The sequence below is a fragment of the Hypanus sabinus genome, chromosome 9, assembly GCF_030144855.1.
Source record: "Hypanus sabinus isolate sHypSab1 chromosome 9, sHypSab1.hap1, whole genome shotgun sequence".
In the NCBI taxonomy this organism is placed as follows: domain Eukaryota; kingdom Metazoa; phylum Chordata; class Chondrichthyes; order Myliobatiformes; family Dasyatidae; genus Hypanus; species Hypanus sabinus.
The window spans coordinates 85,727,261-85,749,041 of NC_082714.1; the positions used below are offsets into that span (position 1 = coordinate 85,727,261).

Here is a 21,781-nt window from a genome sequence, read left to right on the forward strand (position 1 = left end):
GACTACAGGACAGAGCCTCAAGATTCAGGGGAACAGACGGAGATGCGGAGAAACTGCTTTTCCCAGAGAGCAGTGAAGCTGCGGAATTCTCTGCCCAGGGAAGCAGTAGAGTCCTCCTTGTTAAATATATTTAAGACTTAGTTAGTTAGATTTTTGCTTAGCAGGAGAACTGAGGGTTATGGAGAAAGGGCAGGTAGGTGAGGTTGACCAAGGTCAGATCAGCCGTGATTTTATTCAATGGCAGAGCAGACTCGAAGGGCCAGGTGGCTAGCTCCTGTTTCTTATTATTCTGGAGGTATAGTCATCTCTGAATTTCATCTCGTATATCTGATTCTGAAATGTATTGGCAGCTGGTATCAATGGGATATTGGAACATCTGATCTAACCAGACAGTGGTGGTACCTTCATTATGTGGGTGGGAGGGATCCCATAATCCTCATGCTCGAATGGATGACATATAGCTGTCCTGCAGGGGTTATGAAATATGAGATCTTGATCAGCTGGGTATGTGGGCTGAGGACAGGCAACTTGCTTTCAACCCAGGTCAATGTGAGGTATTACTTTTTGGGAGATCAAGCCAGGCTTGGGACTTAATGAATAGTAGGGAGTGTAATGGAATAGAGAAATGCAAATGTGTAGTTCATTGTAAGCTGTATCCATCATCAAGGACTCCCACCATCCAGGTGATGCCCTATTCTCTCTGCTACCATCAAGCAGGAGGTACAGGAACCTTAGGTCCCACAGCACCAAGTTCAGGAACAGTTATCACCCCTCAACCATCAGAGCCCTGAACCTGTTTAACCATAAAACAATCACAGCACGGAAACAGGCCATCTTAGCCCTTCTAGTCTGTGCCGAATGCTTACTCTCACCTAGTCCCACCAACCTGCAGTCAGCCCATAACCCTCCGTTCCTTTTCTGTCCATATACCTATCCAATCTTTTTTTAAATGACAATACCGAACCTGCCTCTACCACTTCTACTGGAAGCTCGTTCCACACAGCTACCACTCTCTGAGTAAAGAACTCCCCCTCGTGTTACCCCTAAACTTTTGCCCCCTAACTCTCAACTCATGTCCTCTTGTTTGAATCTCCCCTACTCTCAATGGAAAAAGCCTATTCACGTCAACTCTATCTATCCCCCTCATAATCGTAAATACCTCTATCAAGTCCCCCCTCAACCTTCTACGCTCCAAAGAATAAAGACCTAACTTGTTCAACCTTTCTCTGTTTATTGATTTATCGTGTTTCGAGGCGCAGAGAGGAATAACAAGACATCGAAACATGCAGCGGAATGCATCATTTGCATCAATGACCAGCACAGTCCAAGGTTGTTCTGGGGGCAGTCCACCCACTAACCCAGACCTTTGGGAATGTGGGAGGAGACCGCAGCACCCAGAGGAAACCTACACGGTCAGAGGGAGAATATACGAACTCCGTACCGACAGCAGTGAGAATTTACAGCCGGCACCGTAAAGCATTGCGCTATCCGCTAAAATCCATCCATGGATAGGAGAGGTTGAGGGACTGAGACCTGCCCTGAGATCTGAAAGCCATCCAGATGAATAGGAGAGGTTTATAGGCCTAGGGGTCAAAAGCGGGCTGATGGAAGCAGCTCACTGGGCAACACAGTCAGTTTGGATGCTTTGGCCTGAAGTGTCGGCTTTTATGTGTGGGACTCGTCAGATCCATTTCCCAAGGACAAATGAGAAGGAATTCAAGGATTCCTCTCCTGCTCCCAGTGACTCAGATTCAGAATCAGTTTTACTATCACTGACATACGTCGTGAAATTTGTTTTTTGAGATGACAGTACAGTGCATGACACAGAATAAACTATAAATTTCAACATACCATATCAACACTTAGTGGCCATTTTATTACATACACCTGCTCGTTAATATAAATATCTAATCACCCAATCATGTGACAGCAACTCAAAGCATAAAAGCATGCAGATATGGTCAAGAGGTTCAGCTGTTGTTCAGACCAAACTTCAGAATGGGCAAGAAACGTGATCTAAGTGACTTTGATCGTGGAATGATTGTTGGTGTCAGGTGGTTTGGTTTGTGTTTTCAGAAACTGCTGATCTCCTGGAATCTCTCTAGGATTTACAGAGAATGGTGTGACAAAGCAAAAAAAAAATCCAGTGAGCAACAGCTCTGTGGGTGAAAACTCCTTGTTAATGAGGGAGGTGAGAGGAGATTGGCCAGACTGGTTCGAACTGACAGGAAGGCTCCAGTAACTCAAATGACCCTGGCTTCTGCTCCTTTCCTTTCCAATCCTGATGACCTGAAACATCGACTGTTCATTCACTGAGGCCTGACATGGTCATTCTGTCAGAAACCTCAAAGCAGATGGTCATGGTAGAACGAACAGTGCCTTGGGAAGACTGGATTGAGGAGGCGTTGGAGCATAAAACATTCAGATACCAGGAGCTAGTAGAGCAGTGCCAGAGGCAGAGATGGAGGGCATGTTGTGAGCCTATAATGGTGGGGTGTAGAGGTTTTGCTGGTTGCTTGCTTTGCGGAACCTACTCTTTCCTTGGCATTCTTTATTTATTGTTGAGATACAGTGAGGAATAGGCCTTTCTGGACATTCAAGCCACACTATCCAGCAGTCCCCGATTTAACCCTAGCCCAATCACGGGACAATTTACAATGCCCAATTAGCCTACCAACCGGAATGTCTTTGGACCATGGGAGGAAACCAGAGCACCTGGAGGAAATCCACACGGTCACAGGGAGAACATACAAACTCCGTATAGGCAGCAGCGGGAATTGAATCTGATTCGCCTGTAAAGCGTTGTGCTAACTTCTACGCTACCGTGCTGCCCCATGGGGAGGCAGACAAGAGCCATCAGGACCATAACAAAGGCCGCTGAGTGAGCCTCCAGATAGCTATGGATCAAGAAGTTGACCTATGGACCAGTGCTGCTGGGACACACGCTGGGGTCTGATTAACCATGGCTGGGTCGCTTGGGTGAGGGTGTCTGATGTTCAAAGACCTGAAACAGTTGAAGACACTGGGTTACATCACTGATGGCACGTCCCAGCACATCCTAGGATGTATCTCAGCTTCTGACCATAGATGTTGCCCGACCAGCTGAGTTCCTCCAACATTTTAAAGATTAGATTTGTTTTTGTTGATAATTCCTTAATTAGCTATTAACACAAGAGAGTCTGCAGATGCTGGAAATCTTGAGTAAAACCCACAAAGTGCTGGAGGAACTCTGCAGATTGGCCCAAAATATCAACTGTTTGTTCCTCTGCATAGATGCCACCATGTCGCATGGGAGTCAGGGGCTAAACGTGCCTACTTCGTTTTGCTTTGGTGGGACGCTCGTGCGTGGTGTGCTGGCATGGTAATGTGTGCCATGCATGTGACCTGTGATGAATTGTACAGCCAACAAAAAGTGCTTGGTCAAGCAATGTATTTGCAACGTTACTCAAATATTAAATACACAATACCTAACTCTACCCTGGCCAGATACGACCTTGGCTGCATACGGTGGAGGGTTGGGCATGGGGTCAAGAAATCCCATCCCATAAAAACCCAGTGCTACAGAAACTCCAAGAGAAGGTCCAAAGACCTCACCCCTGGGAGAGGAAGGATCTTCGAGGATGAGCACTACTGGGGACAACTTGAAAGACTAGCCCACGACAGAGGACCCTGGTGAGATACCTATGTCCCAATAGGGATGACGGGGCTTAAGTAGGTAGGCATAGATGCTGCCTGACCTGTTCAGTTAGAACACAGATCACTACAGTTTCACTGGAGGCAGGGTGGGGTGGAGTGGACATGGTACCACAGGTGATAGAGCTGCTGCCTCATAAATTCGGGGACACACTCAATCGTGACCTCAAGCAGAGACATAGAACGCAAGGGAGTCTGCAGATGCTGGAAATCTTCAGCAAAACCTGGAGGAGCTCTGCACGTTGGCCCGAAGTATCAACTGTTTATTCCTCTCCATAGATGCTGCCACATCACACGGGGCTAAACGTGTCTACCTCACTTTGCTTTGGCAGGGTGCTCACACGTGACGTAGTGGCATGGTGAGGTGTACGATTCACACAGTTCGGGCCCTTGTTGTGCCAATCGTTTAACCTACTCTAAGATCAATCATACCCTGCCCTCCTACACAGCCCTCCATTTTTCTATCACCCATCTAGGAGTTCCTCAAATGTCCCTAATGTAGCTACATCTACCACCACTCTCAGTGCTCTTAAAAAAAAACTACCTCTGACATTCCCCCCCCCCCCCCACCCTACACTTTCCTCCAATCATCTTTAAATTATGCCTCCTGTTATTATCCTTTTCCACCCTGGGAAAAAGTTTCTGATTATCCACTCGATTTATACCTCTTATCATCACTATCAAGTTCTTTCAGGACGCTGTGTGCTTTTTCTTCCCGATCCCACACTGCAGGATACAGCTGGCTTGAAGGTATGAATGCTCTTGCGATGTTCTGCCAGCCCCCCGGAACACTACAGGGGAGCCCCATGTCAACTATTGAGCGCACAGCCACCCGGTGAAGTAGAAGAGAGGACAACTTACCATGATCCCTGTCACCAGGCACACGCCCTTCCCACAGTAGGTGTTGGGTACCATATCGCCGTATCCAACGGACAGGAAGGTAATGGAAATAAGCCACATTGCACCCAGGAAGTTACTGGTGACATCCTGATTGTCGTGGTACCTTAAGGTGGTGGGGGTGTGGAGGGAGGGTAGACAGAGGTTGCAAAGGGTTAAGGCGGTGGCCAATGACTGCAAGATGACTCGATCACACGCGAGAAATGGGCACCCTCATCCCCGTCACCATTCACATCAACCCTCTTCCCCTCACACCAGCAAAGTTTGCGTCTCCATAGCGCCTTTCCAGGGGGTGTTTTGGGGGAGGGGGAGCGGGAGAGCTCCAAGCCAAGGCTGCCATAGCATCGGAAATACCGCAAGCTGGTCAGGGTCAAAGGATCACAGCCGTAGAAAGAGTCAGTACGGAAATGGGACATTCAGCCAGCCCAGTCTGTCTCATGGATGGGATTCCTGCATTAATCCTAAACACAAGTCCAGAAGAAGATGGCGCCAGTAAACAACGTTACCAAAGGTGATGACCTCAAGATGGGCCACAAAGAAAACCCTTCCACTGTTTTTACATCTTTTTATTTCAGATACGGTTCTGCTACTGTTAGAGCCTGTCATCTACATTCTGGCAGTATGATTTCGGGTCGATTGGGTGCTTTGCTGTCTCCGAAAAAGTTTCAGAAGGTTGTGACCAGAGGGTGCACTGCAGAGGCCAGGAGACAAGGCGCGAGCCCATGATTGACTCCATCTCTTGCCAACCTTGCTGATTAAAGCATCAAGGAAGATTGAGAACACCGAGGTGGGTGTGGAGGTGAGTGAGTGTTCAGCGCCATCTACCAGCCTCTTGCTCACTGCTGGAGAAGGTGTCTGTGTGTGGCGGGCTCTCCCTCCCACTGCTCTCATGGGAAGGTCCTTGCTCTTCCTCGATGCTGTGGGCAGATGGGACTGGAGCAAGGTTTAATCGATGCAGGTTGTAGATTTGGACTCTAATTCGGTTATTATGATGTTCTCTAGTTTCTAGATCTAGTTCTGGATTTTTTTTTGTTATTACTTTTTAGGCAATTTTTGAATCAGACAGCCTGCAGACAATGAACACTGAGCTGAACTGAACTGAAATATGGCTTTTGTGTTTATATTCCATGTCTTCATAGTGTTTCTTTTTTTTGCCGTTTGCGCATGGGGGAGTAAGGGGTTTAACATTTTTCTTTGAGCAGATTAGTTCTTTGTTGCATGGCAGTCTGTGGAGAGATGAATCTCAGAGTTGTATACTGCGTTCATACCTTAATAATAAATGTACTTTGCAGATGATGGAAATCTTGGGCAAAACATACAAAGTGCTGGGAGGAACTCAGCAGGTCTGGCAGCATCCATCGAGGGGAATTAACAACATTTCAGGCTGAGATCCTCCATTGGGGTTGGAAAGGAAGGGGCAGGAGCCAGAATAAGGTGGTGGTGGGGGAGGGGAAAGAGTAGAGGCTGGCAGGTGATAGGTGGGATCTGGTGAGGGGGAAGAAATGAAGCTGGCAGGTGATAGGTGGAAGAGGTAAAGGGCTGAAGAAGAAGGAATTTGATAGGACAGGACAGTGGATCTTGGAAGAAAGGGAAGAAGGAGAGGCACCAGAGGGGGTGTGATAAGAAAAAGGGTGAAAGGAGAATTAGAATGGGAAATCGCAAAAGAGAGAAAGAGAGGGGGCAAGATATTACCATAAGTTGGAGAAATCAATATTCATGCCATCAGGTTGGAGGCTACACAAATGGAATATGAGGTGCTGCTCCTTCGACCTGAAAGTGGCCTCATCATGGCAGTAGAGGAGACAATGGACAGACATGTCAGATTGGGAATGGGAAAATGAATTTGAAGTGGCCATCAATCAGCAGATCCTGCTTTTTGAGGCAGATGGGGCAAAGGTGTTCTTTAGAAGATGCCCTCTGGTTTCCCTCCTCCTTCCCCATCTTCCATGGTCCTTTATCCTCTGCTCTCTTCTTCAGTTCTTTACCTCTTCCACCTGTCACCTCCCAACTTCTCACGTCACCCACCCACCTCCCTTCCTCACCCGGTCTCACCTATCAACTATCAGCATGTACCCCACCACCTCCCCTCAGCTTCTTATTCCCTCTTCCTTTCCAGTCCTGACAAAATGTTAACTGCTTATTCCTCTCCATGAATCCTGCCCAACCCGCTGAGTTTCTCCGGCATTTTGAGTGTGTTGTTCATGTATGAATCCCCTCATTCTTATTAACTCCTCTCCCTGCCAGATTCATCCACCCACTTACACACTAGGAGCTCACATGTGGTCAGGATATGGGAGGAAACCATAAGACCCAGAGCAGTCCCAGGGAGAAAACATGCAGACTTCATAGAGAGCACACCAGAGGTCGGGATTGGACCTGGGGTCTCTGGTGTTGTGGAATAGTGGCTCTACCCACGGTGCTAGCATGGCAGCCCTTCAATAGGACTGGAACAAGCCCATTATCCAAGATCGTACATGGGCGGCACAGTAGCATAGGGGTTTGCGCAGTGCTCTACAGAGCTACCAGTTACCAACCTGGGTTCAATTCCCACTGCTCTCTGCAAGAACCTTCTCCAGCTGCCCATGTGGGTTTCCACGGGTAATCCATTTTTCTTCCACATTCCAAAGAGTTAGTGAGCTGTGGGCACACGATGTTGGCGCCGGAAGCACGGTGACTCTTGTGGGCTGCCCCACCCCCCGCATGTTCTTGATTTGTTTTGGTTGTTGAAGCAAATGACACATTTCACTGTATGTTTCAATGTATATGTGATAAATAAAGCTAATCTTTTAGAAATCAATCCAGGATTCTGTTGCTTTGGGCACCTATCCCGCTCCCTGCCTTGAGCAGGATCTACGATATTGGCATGGTTTTGTAGAAAGGCAAATAAGCTTCTCCCTGGTATCCTGGAAGAATGGTGGTTCTTTACCCTGAGTTGGAAGGTAGTGTCATAAAGTGAAGAAACAGAACCTTCAGCCCAACTCATTCTTTGTTACCCAGCAAGCTCGTCCCATTTGCCAGCATTTGGCCCACAGCCCTCTCAACAGCTCCAGTTCCTTCACAGCCCCAGGCCACAAGGATGCTGGAAACGTGGAACAACACTCAAAAAACGCAGGAGGAACTCAGCAGGTCAGGCAGCCTTAGTGGAGGGGAATGAGCAGTTGATACTTCACGAAGAGTTTCACCACAGAGTGGCCAAGGATACAATAGCGTTAATCCAACAGACCCAATATCCTAACTTTCCCCTTGGAATCACCCCTGATAACTTTTGCTCTTCATTCCTATTACCTCTCAAAGACAGACAGCTGCTCCTCACCCTCCCAGTGACCATCAGGCCTGTCCCATGGCCGGATTCCCCATCTTGGGCTCTTGGGATGACCCCTCCTCCACTGCCCCAACAATACTATAACGCCTGCAAACCACGAACACCTTCCTAACTGTCACCAAAGCCATCATAGTCTGATACCAAGTACTTGTTCATAGACCATAGAACACAATGGCACAGTACAGGCCCTTCAGCCCACAATGTCCTGCCAACTAACCCTTCCCTCCTACACAGCCCATAACCTCCATGTTTCTTACATCCATGTGACTATCTAAGAGTCTCTTCAATTTTCCTAATGTTTCAGTTTTGGTAACCTGTGAATTCCAGGCACCCAAAGGATTTAAGAAGAGACTCTGAAGAACAGATTACCTATCACTCTCTGTGCAAAAGAAAACCACTGAGGTCTCCTCAAAACTTTATTCTACTGGTCTTAAAAGGGAGTCCTCTGATATTCTCTTATAGGTATATATAGAGCTCTTATAGATAACGGGGTCAAGGGACATGGGGAGAGGGCAGGAACGGTGTACTGATTGTGTATGATCAGCCATGATCTCAGTGAATGGCAGTGCTGGCTAGAAGGGCTGAATGGCCTACTCTTGCACCTATTGTCTATTGTCTATTAACCATTGCCTCCCTAGGAAAAAGGCTGTCCAGTCTATATATGCTTGCTTATAATCTTTGTTCACCTCTATCGAGTCACCTCTCATCCTCCTTTACTCCCAGCTTGCTCAACCTATGCTCATAAGGCATGCTCTCTAATCCAGGTAGTTTCCTGGCAGATCTCCTCTGCACCCTCTCTAAAGCTTCTACATCCTTCCTATAATGAGGCAACCAGAACTGAACACAAAGTCCTTTCCATTCCTGAAGAAGAGCCTCTCCTGAGATGCCAACTGTTTATTCATTTCTGACTGCTGAGTTCCTCCAGCATTTTGCATGTGTTGTTCTGGATTTCCAGCATCTGCAGAATGTCTTGCATGTATAATACCCCAAGAGTGGTCTAACCAGAGTTTTATAGTGCTGTAACACTATCTCAAGGCACTTGAACTCAATCCACCATTCTCCTTCTTAACCACCCTAACAAATTGCACAGCAACTTTGAGGGATCTATGGACGTTTCTCCACAGCTGGAAGATCGACCCAATTCTACAAGAGAGGAACCCAACCCAACCTCAGCGATGGTCAGTGCTAACAACTTAAAAATAAATTGAACAAGCGGATAAACGACTGCAACCTGCTGGTTGAGGGTCAAATGGAAAGGGTCGCCAAAACAGCTCTCCCCACCCCATGCTTTCCAATTTAATAAATTACGATTTAAAAATAAAATACTACAATTCTACAGAAGGTGGTGGACACAGCCCAGTCCATTGCAGGCAAAACCCTCTCACCATTGAGCACATTTACAAGGAGCACTGGCACAAGGAAACAGAATCTATCATTAAGGAAGGGCCCTGAAGAAGGGCATCGGCCTGATACGTTGACTGTTCATTTCCATGGATGCTGCCTGACCTACCAAGTTCTCCAGCATTCTGTGTGTTTTGCTTTGGAATTCCAGCATCTTCAGAATCTCTCATGTTTATTCATCATAAAGGGCCTCCACCATCCTTTGCTCACTTTACCATTCAGTAGGAGGTTCAGGAGCCTTGGGCTCTGCCCCACCAAGTTCAGGAACAGTTATTACCCTTCAACCATCAGGCTCCTGAACCAGTGTGGATAACTTCACTCACCCCAGCACTGAACTGATTCCACAACCTAGAAACTCACTTTCAAGGACTCTACATTTCATGTTCTCAGTATTATTTATTATTTGTACACTTTGTCTTCTTTTACACACTGGATGTTTGCAAATTTGTTTATGTCTAGTTTGCATAAAATTATATTGTATCTCCTTTTTTCCTTGTAAATGCCTACAAGAAAATGATCTCAAGGTAGTATATGCCAACATATATGAACTTTGCTAATAGATTTACTTTGAACTTTTGGGTGGCACAGCAGCACAGTAATTAGCCCAATCGCTTTACAGTACCGGCTGTAAGATTAGGGTTCAGTCCCCACACTGTAAGGGGTTTGTATGTTTTCCCCATGAACGTGTGTGTTTGCTCCAGGTAATCCAATTTTCTCCCTCATTCCAAAGGCATGCAGATGAGAGTTAGTGAGCTATGGAGGGTTAGTGAGCAATGTTGACAACAGAAGTATGGTGACCCTTACAAGCTGTCCAGCACAATCATCACTGATTTGATTTGATGCAAACAATGTATGTTTTGATGTATATGTGACAAAAAAAAGCGAATCTCTAATTTTGAAAATATTCCTCACAGGGGTTCCCGTGCACATCTGAAGCCGCACAGGCTCTCAGATCAACATCTCTGCACTGCACTGGATTACATGCCCAGTGTCTCAAAGGGAATTAACAGCTCACTGGAGATTGCCCTGGGGCATCCTTGTCTCAACAAACTTTTGAGCCCCTTTTTAAGCAAAGGTGATTGTGATGTATCAAGCACAAACTGCATGTGGCACTGATCAATGGCTTCAAGTTACCCAAGATATCAAATTCACCTCGCTCTGTTCCTTCACCACTGTTCGATACCCGGCACAAATTGAATGAAATTACATTCAGTGCTTAGGAAGCAGAGAATAAGCCCTGGGCAATAACTTTAAAACCTTGTTATAGCTGGATTCATAACAGCAATTGGGAGAAAGAATGATAGAGATAGGATGGTTCAGGGGTTGTTGGAGTGAATTAATCTGTGGTTTGACAATTACACTTTTGTTTACTGAAGGGAGTGAAAGAGAGACTTATTTATATTGTCTCCTTCAGAGATGCTACAAGATGTCGGACTCAGAAAACTACTGTGTGCTTCCCGTGTTGCTTAGTTGGTGTTTGTCGGTCTGGTCAGCAAAACTCCCGTGTTGATCAAAGCCTTCACTGTGCAGGCAGAGCATTTACAAGAAGCTTAACTTCACTCAACTCATCACTGAACTGATTCCACAACCTATAGACTCATTTTCAAGGATTCTACAATTCATCTTCTCCATATTATTTACTTATCTATCTATTAATGTTTTTGTATTTGCATAGTTTATCTTTTTTTGCACATTGGCTGTTTGTCAGACTTTGTGTGTCGTTCTTCATTGATTCTATTGTGTTTCTTTGTATCTACCATGAATGCCTGCAAGAAAATGAATCTCTTCATCCTGACGAAGGGTCTCGGCCCGAAACGTTGACATCGCTTCTCCCTATAGGTGAAGCCAGAGATTTCTTTCACTCAGAGACGTGGTAACTGCATGGAATGTATGCTATGAATGGTGGTAAGGCACATGACATTGACAAGACTCTTAGATAAGCAGATGGATTAAACAAAAATGGAGGAGGGAAGAGTTAGATTGATCTTAGGGTAGGCTAAAAGATTGGGACAAAATCATAGGCCGAAAGGCTTGCACTGTGCTGTAGTGTTCCATGTTTGTTTACTCCATTGTCCTCTCCAGTCAGATCTTTTCCACCGATTACCTCCCAGATACTCACATCATCCCCACCCATCTTCACCCTCACCTGGACTCACTTGTCAGATTCTCATATCATCCAGCCCCACCCCTTCTCCATCTGCCCACGTGGTCTCACATATCACCTGCCGGGTTAGACTCCTCTCCCCCCCCCCCCCCCCCCAACTTTCTGACCTCTCTTTTCAAGTCCTGATAAAGGATCTTGGCCCAAAATATCGGCAGTTTATTCCTGAACTGCTGAGCTCCTCCAGCGTTGTGTGTGTGCTGACAAGGAACAGCATGCTATTTTCAGACACTTTAAACAGTGCAAGGGCTGAGAGATCATGGTTCCAACATGGAAGCCAAAAATGACAGAATGCTCTTGGAGGTGGAGGGGTGCAGAGCAAGGTGGGGGTGCTGGGATTTTGTGATCAACACCGCTCAACAAGCTGAGAAAACTGACTGAAATGTTCGAGTGGGTGGAACAACTGCAGTCCCCATTTGATCAATAGCCATTTCCGCCAGGGATATTAATTTGTCCAACCAACCTTGTTTCACATCCAGCGTTCCAACGTGGAGATCTAATTGGATTTGTGGCAATGAGCAATCAGGGAGATAGTTATAATCGATTCATTTATTACATGTACATTGAAACATCAGATCATACAGTGAAATCATTGTTCATACCAATGATCCGAGCACTGTAGTAAATTTAATGTATTGCACTGTACTGCTGCTGCTAAAAAGAAAACACACGTTTCATGACATAATTGAGTGATGATAAACCTGGTTCTGTTATGGGTCTCTATTGTGGACTGAGAGTGGGAAGGGGGAATAATGGTTAGCAAAATGGGAATGGGGAGGAGAGGGAGCAGGAAGATCAATAATGATCGATATACCAATTGTAATGGTCATTAAACCAATTGTTTGGAATCAGATGACCTTGCCTGGTGTCTCAGAACTGGGTGTGTCTGCACCTGCCCCTGGCACTCCTCCCCTGCCACCTGTCCCACACCCTTCCCGCAGCACTCAACCACCACCTTTCCCAACTTCCTTTGCTCCTGCCAGATTTACAAACTCACTCTCCACTCCACAGTGACGAATACAGTACTGTGCAAAAGTCTTAGGTACCGTACTGGTCAGTTTGTAAATCTGGCGGAAGCAAAGGATGCTGGGAATGGAGACAGTCAACACAGTGGCAACATAGTATACCCACAATGTAATAATCCTAACCCGGATGTCTCTGGAATGTAGGGCAAAGCCAAAGCACGTGGAGAAAACCCATGTGGTCATGGGAAGACTGTATTAATACAGTCCGCAACTTCCGCCACCTTCAACAGGACCCCACCCCCCAGCACATCTTTCCCTCCCTACCCCTCTCAGTTTTTCGCAGGGATCGTTCCCTCTGTGACTACCTGATCCTCACATCCCTCCCCACAGAACTCCCACCCGGCACTTACCCTGTAAGCGCAAATGCTACACCTGTCCCCACACCTCCCCCCTTACCACCATTCCGGGCCCCAGACAGTCCTTCCAGGTGAGGCAACACTTCACCTGCGAGTCTGCTGGAGTCGTCTATTGCATCCTGTGCGGCCTCCTCTACATCGGCGAGACCCAACGCAGATTGGGGGACTGCTTCGTCGAGCACCTCCGTCTGTCACAATAGACAGGACCTCCTGGTTGCCACCCACTTCAACTCTGCCTCTCATTCCCATACGGATGTGTCCATACATGGCTTCCTCTACTGCCATGATGAGGCCAAACTCAGGTTGGAGGAGCAACACCTCATCTACCGTCTGGGTAGCCTCCAGCCTGGTGGTATGAACATTGAATTCTCCAATTTCCGGTAATTCCCTCCCCCTCCCCCTTCCCCTATCCCAGGTCTCTCTCTGCCTCTCTCCCTTTTCAACTTTCTGCTCTTTTACCTCTACAGTTCATTCATGCTTATCCCCTCCCCCCTTATCCTTCCTTTGATTGGTTCTCCACCTGGCGCCTCCAGCCCTTCCCCCTCCCCTATCTCTATTACTGGGCTTTTGCCCTCTCTTCCCTCCCCATTCCTGATGAAGGGTCTCAGCCTGAAACGTTGGCTACTCTTTTCTCACGGATGCTGCCTGACCTGCTGAGTTCTTCCAGCATCACGTATGTATTAATACAGTACCTTACAGACAGGGCTGGGAATTAAACCCCAAGCCGGTGCTAGGTCGTCGTGCTAACCATGCTGTTTTTGCATACTCCTGGATTACGGACTCAAAATCGCAGTCCAATTGAAGGGCTGCACAGCAGTTAGAGCCAATGGTCCCAAAACACCAGAGACGTTGGGTTCGATCCCAACCTCTGCTGCTCTCTAAGCAGAGTTTGTACATTCTCTCCTTGTAACTGCCTGGGTTTCCGGTTTCCTCCCAAATCACACCCTCTGACGTGCAAGCTGGAAGGTTAAATAGCTCTAACTATGTAGTTGGGTGGATAGAGTTCGTGAAAGTGCAGGGAAGGGAGTTCATGGGAAACAAGACTGTTTATTGTCATTCTTCAACGTAAAGGAGAACAAGACGAGTGTTACTCTGGAACTGATGCAGAAAGGTGTGAAGGTAGATAAGTCACCTGCACCCAAAGGTTCTGAAACAGGTGGCTGAGGAGAATATGGAGGCATTCCTAATAGGCCTTCAAGAATCACTAGATTCTGGAATGGCTCCGGAGAACTGAAAAATTGCAAATGTCATCCCACTGCTTAAGAAAGGAGTCCCTCCTTCCTGCATACCGCAGAAGAAGTGAAATTATAGACTGACCTCAGTGGTTGTAAAGATGTTCAAATCCATTATTAAGGATAAGCTTTCAGGGTGCATTGAGGCACGTGATAAAACAGGCCAAAGTCAGCATGATTTCCTTTAGGGGAAAGCTTACCTGACAAATACTTGCGTCTATTAGAACTCTTTGAGGGAATAACAGGCAGGGTAGACAAAGAAGAGTCAGTGGATGTTGTGTACTTGGATTTTCAGAAGGCTTCTCACAAGGTGCCGCCCATGAGGCTGCTTAACAAGATAAGAGCCCTTGGAATTACAGGAAAGGTACTAGCATGGATGGAAGATTGACTGACTGGCAGGAGGCAAAGAGTGGGAATAAAGGGACATATTCTGGTTGGCTGTAGAGGCTGGTGTTGGGATCACCTCTTTTCAGTTGTACGTTAATGATGGAAAATGAAATTGATGGCTTTGTGGCCAAGATTGCAGATGATATAACGATAGGTCAAGAGGCAGGTAGTATTGAGGAAACAAGAGACTTTGCAGAAGGACTTAGACAGTTTGGGAGAATGGGCAAAGAAGTGGCAGATGGAATACAGTGCAGGGAAGTTCATGGTCATGCACTTTGGTAGAAGGAATAAAGGCATTGACAATTTTCTAAATGAGGAGAAAATTTAAAAATCTAAGGTACAAAGGGTCTTGGGAGTCCTTGTGCAAAATTCCCTAACGGTTAACTTGCAGGTTGAGTTGGTGGTGAGGAATGCAAATGAAGTGTTAGTATTTGTTTTGAGCAGATTAGAATATAAAAGAGAGGATTGTGGTGAACTATGTGCCTGTCTGGACACGCCCCCTGCTGACTGCTCCTGTGGCTCCTCCCACAGGCCCCTGTATAAAGGCGATCTGAGGCCTGACGCTCGGCCTCAGTCTCCAGGACATAGTATGATGGACACTCACTCCTGGTTCCTTCTTCCAGTCAATAAAAGCCGATATCTCGCCTTACGTCTCAGTGTGAGTTATTGATGGTGCATCAATGATACAATACTGAGCCTTTATAAGGAGCTGGTGAGGCCTTGTTTGGATCTGGACCCCTTATCTAAGAAGGGATGTGTTGACGTTGGAGAATGTTCAAAGGAGGTTCACGAAAATGATTCTGGGACTGAATGGCTTATCATATGGGGAGTGTTTGATGGCTGTGGGTTTGTACTCACTGGAGAATGGGGGGGGGTGGTATCTCATTGAAATCTGTCGAAAGGCTTTGATGGAGTAGGTTTGGGGAGGATGTTTCCTATGGCGGGAAGTCTAAGACCAGAGGGCACAGACTCAGAATAGAGGGACGTTCATTTAGAATGGAGATGAGGAAGAATTTCTTTAGCCAGAGAGTGGAGAATCTGTGGAATTTGTTGCCACAGGCAGCTGTGGAGGCCAAGACATTAGGTAAATTTAAGGCGGGTTTGTCAGATTCTTAATTAGTTAGGATCTGAAGGCAGGAGATTGGGGCTGAGGGGGAAAATGGTTCAGCCGTGATGAAATGGCAGAACAGACTCGACGGGCAAAATAGCCCAATTCTGCTCCAATATCTTACGGTGCTTAGCTGCCACCTGTCCCACACCCTTTCCATAGTACTCCACCCTTGCCAATCCGAACATCCTTTGCTCCTGCCAGATTTGCAGACTCACTCTCCACTCCACATTGACAAATACAGTGTGTGCAAAAGTCTTAGGTGCCCTAGATATAACATGTGCCTAAGACTTCTGCACAATACTGTACATGTCCTTGATGGAGGGTACTTAAGAACATAAGAAATAGGAGCAGGAGTCAGTCATCTAGCCTGCTCCGCCATTCAATAAAATGGCTAATCTGGCTGTGGACTCATCTCCACCTACCTGCCTTTTCCCCATAACCCTCAATTCCCCTACTATGCAAAAATCTATCCAACCTCGTCTTAAATATATTTACTGAGGTAGCCTCCACTGCTTCATTGGGCAGAGAATTCCCCAGATTCACCACTCTCTGGGAAAAGCAGTTCCTCTTCATTTCCGTCCTAAATCTACTCCCCTGAATCTTGAGGCTATGTCCCCTCATTCTAGTCTCACCTATCAGTGGAAACAACTTTCCTGTTTCTATCTTATCCATCGCTTTCATAATTTTATATGTTTCCATAAGATCTCCTCTCATCCTTGAGAATTTAATTCCGGGTAGGCTGGTGCCAGAAATGCGTCGGGCAGTTTTAATCTGCAATGCAGATTCCACAGCACGCAGTGATGCAGACTGTTAGGATAGTCTCCGCCGTGCAGCCGGAGCATTGATGCAGATAGACCAGCTCTCTTCAGTCTCCTCAGAAAGTAGAGGGGTTGGTGTGCTTTTCTTGACTGTGGAAGATGTGTTCTGGGATCATGAGAGGTTGTGCAAAGTGTGCACCCCCAGGGGTTTGGAACTGCATAGGGGTTGCTGAAACGTGGAGAGAATGAAATGGGACTCTTGCTGGAGACGGGTCCATGGGTGCCACAGACTGGGCCGCAAAAATCATGCTAACCGCAACATTACTGTCAGAGCCCTATATCTATCTCTGTCTGCTAGTATCGTATTTTGTGTGGCGTGTTTTTGTTAAGGGTTATGGTAATTTGTCCCGTGTGTTTGGGCGTGGTAGAAGTAAATGAGAGTAGTCACGTATTCACGCTTTGGACTGTTAGTTCAGTTAGGAAGAAACTGAGTAGGGAATGGATCTTTTGTTGACTGTCAATTTTGCTGTCACTACTCTAGTTTTGTTAGTTTTTATTGCTATTTTTGATCGCTTTGTCATTCATCTTTGCTGGTTTCCTAATGATCAAATGTACTTTTTTTTTGACTTGGAACCTGGTTATTTAAAAACACATCACACAACGTCAATCCCCTCACTCAGTCTCTCAGCTGTTTTGGGTTAGGCCGCTTTAGCTACTCTTCCGTGGCGGCAGGATCTGATTCGACACTGCCCCCTCCCCGTTCCACCAACAGCGCCCCAGACAAGGGAATCCCTCACCTCTCACAGACACGCACGGTCCAGGCCGCAATGATCCACAGTGAGATGCTGAACACCAGCAGCACGGTGCCAGGGCAGATGGTCATGAGGGTCTTCATGACGAAGCGGGTGTTGAAGTTGATCTTGTTGAGGGCACCGATGCTGCGTGAGGAAGCGTCCGTGAAGAGCTTGCTGTGCAGAAGCATTACCCGGGCAATGAGGTAGAGGCGGAGGAACATGGGGATGGAGAGGATGATGTCCACGTCAGCCCAGGTCTCCGACATGGTATAGCTGAAGGCCAGGCGCGCCTTCCAATGGAACATGTAGCGGCCAGGCACCGGATGGATGGCGCACACCACCATCTCCAGGCTGATGAAGAAAATCCGCTCGTACGTCATGGCGATCCTCCAGTCGTCAGCTCCATTGTCTATCATGAAGAGCTGAAAGAGAGGTCGACACGGTCACAGAAAGACACCGTGAATGGCAGACAGAAGGACCCTCAGGTGCCTGAAAGCGGACAGGGCGGTAAAGGTGGTGTATGGAACGCTTGCCTTCATCGATCAGGGCATTGATTATAAGACTGTAAGACAGAGGAGCTGAATTTTAGGCTGTTCAGCCCATCAAATCATGGCTGATTTAGGTTTCCTCTAAACCCCATTCTCCTGCCGTCTCCCTTTGACGCTCTTACTAATCAACTCCCTGTCTTTAATAATACCCAGTAATTTGGCCTCCAAAGCCATTTGTGGGGGGAAAAATCCACAAGCTCACCTCACTCTGGCTAAAGAAATTCCACCTTATCTCTGTTCTTCTATTCTGAGGCTCTGCCCTGGGTCTGAGATTCTGCCACATCTTCTCCATGTCCACTCCATCCAGAACTTCCAAAATTCATTAGGTTTCAATGAGATTCCTCCCCCACTGTTCTCCTAAACTCCAGAATCAGAATCAGCTTTAATATCACCAGCATTTCTCAGGATATTTGTAAGCTTTACTTTAGCAGTACAATGAAACACATGATAAATATAGTGAAAAATCGGAGTTACATTAAGTACATATATGTCTATTAAATAATTAAGTTAAAGTAAGTAGAACAAAATTACAGAAATAAGAATGTAATGAGGAAGTGTTGATGGGTTCAGTGTCCATTCAGAAATCAGACGGCAGAGGAGAAGAAGCTGTTACTGAATCGCTGAGTGTGTGCCTTCAGGCTTCTGTACCTCCTTCCCAATGGTAACAGTGTGAAGAGGGCATGTCCTGGGTGTTGGGGATCCCTAATGACGGACACTGGCTTCCTAAGGCACTGCTCCTTGAAGAAGCTTTGGATACTACAGCAATTACTGGCACTGAGCCACTAGATGCTGCTTGTTGGTTAACCCTTTCACTCCTGGGTTCATTCTCGTAAACTTCCTCTGGACCCTCTCGAAATGCCAGCACATCCTTTCTTAGTTACGGGGTCCCAGACTTGGGAAGGAGTCACATTACAAGGAGTAATACATTAACTGAGCTGAGGTTGGAGATTTCACACAGTTCTGGTCACCGCTTTACAGGAAGGATGTGGAGACGAAATGAGCATCGAAGAGGATCACTAGGACGCTGCCTGGACGGTGGGGGGGGGGGGGTTGAGCTATGACGAGAGGTTTGACACACTTGGGTTGCCTTCTCTTGAGCACCGCAGGCTGAGGTTTACAAGATTATGAGAGGCACAGATAAGAGTAGACAGCCAGTATAGTTTTTACCCTCGGTGTTAGGCTGCATCTAGAGTACTGCATTCAGTTCTGGTAATCCCACTGAAGGAAGGAAGTGGAGGCTTTGGAAAGGCAGCAGGAGAGGGTCACCAGGATGCTGTCTGGATTAGAGAGCACAAACTATGAGGAGAGTTTGGACAAACTCAGAGCATCAAAGGCTCAGGGGTAGTCTGTTAGAACTTTATAAAATTATCCGAGGAGTACATAGGGGTGACAGCATTTTTTCCCCAGACCTAGAGGGCATAGGTTAAAGGTGAGAGGGGGAAAGTTTAAAGGTGACTTGCATGACTAGTTTTTTTTAGATGGAGACTGTGCTGGGTGCCCGTAACGTGCCAGGGAGGTGGTGGAAACAGAGATGGTAGTGACATTTCAGAGGTTTACGTACAGACACGTGAAGAGGCAAGGTGTTTGACGAGAATGGGTATGTCACCCAATTTTCTACAGATGTACCATGGAGAGCATTCTCCATGCAATAAGCAGTCGAAAGTTGTAAAGCTCCATCATGGGCACCAGCCTCCCCAGCACCCAGAACTCTTTCAAAAGGCAATGCCTCAAATGGTAGCCCATCACCCAGGACAGGCCCACTTCTCATTGCTATCATCGGGGAGGAGGTACAGGAGCCTGAAGACCCACACTCAGTGTTTCAGGAAAAACTTCTTCCCCTCCTCCATCAGATTTCTGAATGGACAATGAACCCATGAACTCTACTTCAGTATTTTTACTCTCTTTTATGTACTACTTACTTATTTTTTTAATATATTTCTTATTGTAATTTATCAATCTTATTATGTATTGCAATGTACTGCTGCCACAAAATGATAAATTTCATGCCAGAGGTATTAAACGTGATTCAGGTTTGGAATAGAGGGAGACAGACCATGGGTGAGGAGAAGGGATTCATTAGACAAGCATCATTGCTCATTTCTGGTTGCCTCATTATAGGAAGCATGTAGAAAGTTTAAAAACAGTGCAGAGGATTACTTACACAGAATTCTGCTTGGATTAGAGAGCGTATCTGATGAGGAAAGCTCTGAACGAGTTAGGGTTTTCTTTTTGGAGCAACAGAGGATGAGGGACTTCATAGAGGTGTATAAGATCATAAGAGACAAAGGCTGAGTAAACAGCCAACACCTTTATCCTAAGACGGCAATGGCCGATACCAGACGACATCTGTTTTAGGTGTGCAGGGCTAAGTTTAGGGGAGATGTCGGAGGTATTTTTTTTTTAAACACAGAGAATGGTGGGTGTCTGGAACATACTGCTGGGCATGGTAATGGATACTGATACATTAGGGACATATAAAGATTTGTGGATATGCACAGGGACAATGGGTGGGTGAGCTATGGGCTCCTCCTCTCCACCAGCAAAAATCTGAATTTCTCAGTGGCCAACTATCTTAAATCCTATCCCCATTCCCGTTCCAACATGTCAATCTATGGCCTTCTGTTTTGCCACGGTGAGGCCACCCTCAAGGTGCATGGAAAGCCTCCAACTTCTCGTTCCAATAAAAAAAATCCTTTTCCCCTTCCCTATTTTTTCATTCCCCACTCTGGCCTCTCACCTCTTCTCCTCACATGCTTAACTCCTCCCCCTTGGTGCCTCTCATCCTTCCCTTTCTCCCACCCTCTTCTCTCCTCTCCTATCTCATTCCTTCTTCTCCAGCCTTAACCACCCAACTGGCTTTACCCATTTCCTTCTAGCTATCTTCCTTCCCTTCACCCCTCCAGGAGATGACAAAATGTGAAATCAAAATGAAAACAGCAGATGCTGAAGCAAGAATCAGAGCGGAGAGAATGTCTGGGGTCTTCCATTATGCTGGCCCTGCTTTACTGAGGCAGCCAGAAGTATGGACAGAGGCTGGTTCCTGTGAGCGGTGTCCACAGCCCTCTGCAGTTTCTTGTAGCCACGGGCAGAGCAGTTGTTGGAACAAGCTGTGATGCAGCTGGATAGGATGCTTTCTGTGGTGAATCAAATCGGAACTAGTTCATTATTGTCACACTCCCTGTCGATTCTTACCAATTTTTTTTTAATCAATGCAACATTGGAAACATTCTGTCTGGAGGCATCGCAGCTTGGTGTGGTAACTTCTCAGCCCATGACCGCATGAAACTAGAGAGCTGTGGACACAGTCAGCACATCACGGAAACCAGCCTCCTCTCCAAGGACTCTGTTTACTCTTCTCATTGTCTCAGTGAAGCAGACAACAGAATTGAAGACCCCTCCCATTCCAGACAATCTCTCTTCTCAGCTCTCCCATCAGGCAGAAGATGCAAAAGCTCGAAAGCACCTACCACCAGGCTCAAAGACAGCTTCTGCCCCAGTGTTGGACCTCTTGTACAATGAAATAGACTCTCGGCCTCACAATCTACCTTGCTATGATTCTGCACCTTACTGTTTACCTGCACTGGAACTTTTTCTGTAGCTGTTACACTTTATTTTGCATTATTATTGGTTTACCTTATTCTAGCTCAATGCACAGTGTATTTGTACGAACAAAGTGCAAGACAAGTTTTTCCACTGTATCTCATACATGTGACAATAATAAACCAATTCCAGACAATGCCAGAGGTTGGTATCGAACCTGTGATACAGGACGTGTAGAGCAGCTGGACCCACACACTACACTATTGGCCATCTTTGGAATGTGGGAGGACTGTTACAGGGAGAACGTACAAACTCCTTATAGGACAGCTGTGGCAGGAAAGCAATGTCTTTGGAAATTGGGCGGAGACTGGAGCACCTGGAGGAAACCCACACGGTTACAGGGAGAACTTACAAGCTCCTTATAGGACCGCAGCGGGAATTGAACCCAATTACGGGTGCTGTAAGGCATTATGCTCACTGCTATGCTGCCCTCTGCCTGCTCTACCACTTGCTTTGGCAGCTCGTTCCATACACCCACCACCCTCAGTGTGACAAA

At 46.6% G+C, this 21,781-nt stretch overlaps 1 protein-coding gene across 2 annotated transcripts in view; it reads right to left on the minus strand.

Moving 5' to 3' along the window:
• LOC132399556 (small conductance calcium-activated potassium channel protein 3-like) overlaps positions 1–21,781 on the minus strand; it is a 131,637-nt gene that overhangs the window by 56,745 nt on the left and 53,111 nt on the right. For both annotated transcript variants that reach the window (XM_059980041.1, XM_059980042.1), the window contains exons 3-4: positions 17,141–17,559; positions 4,555–4,696 (exon numbers count right to left, since the gene is read on the minus strand). In XM_059980041.1, coding sequence (XP_059836024.1) covers positions 4,555–4,696; positions 17,141–17,559 — 561 coding nt within the window. The remainder of the gene's footprint in view (positions 1–4,554; positions 4,697–17,140; positions 17,560–21,781) is intronic.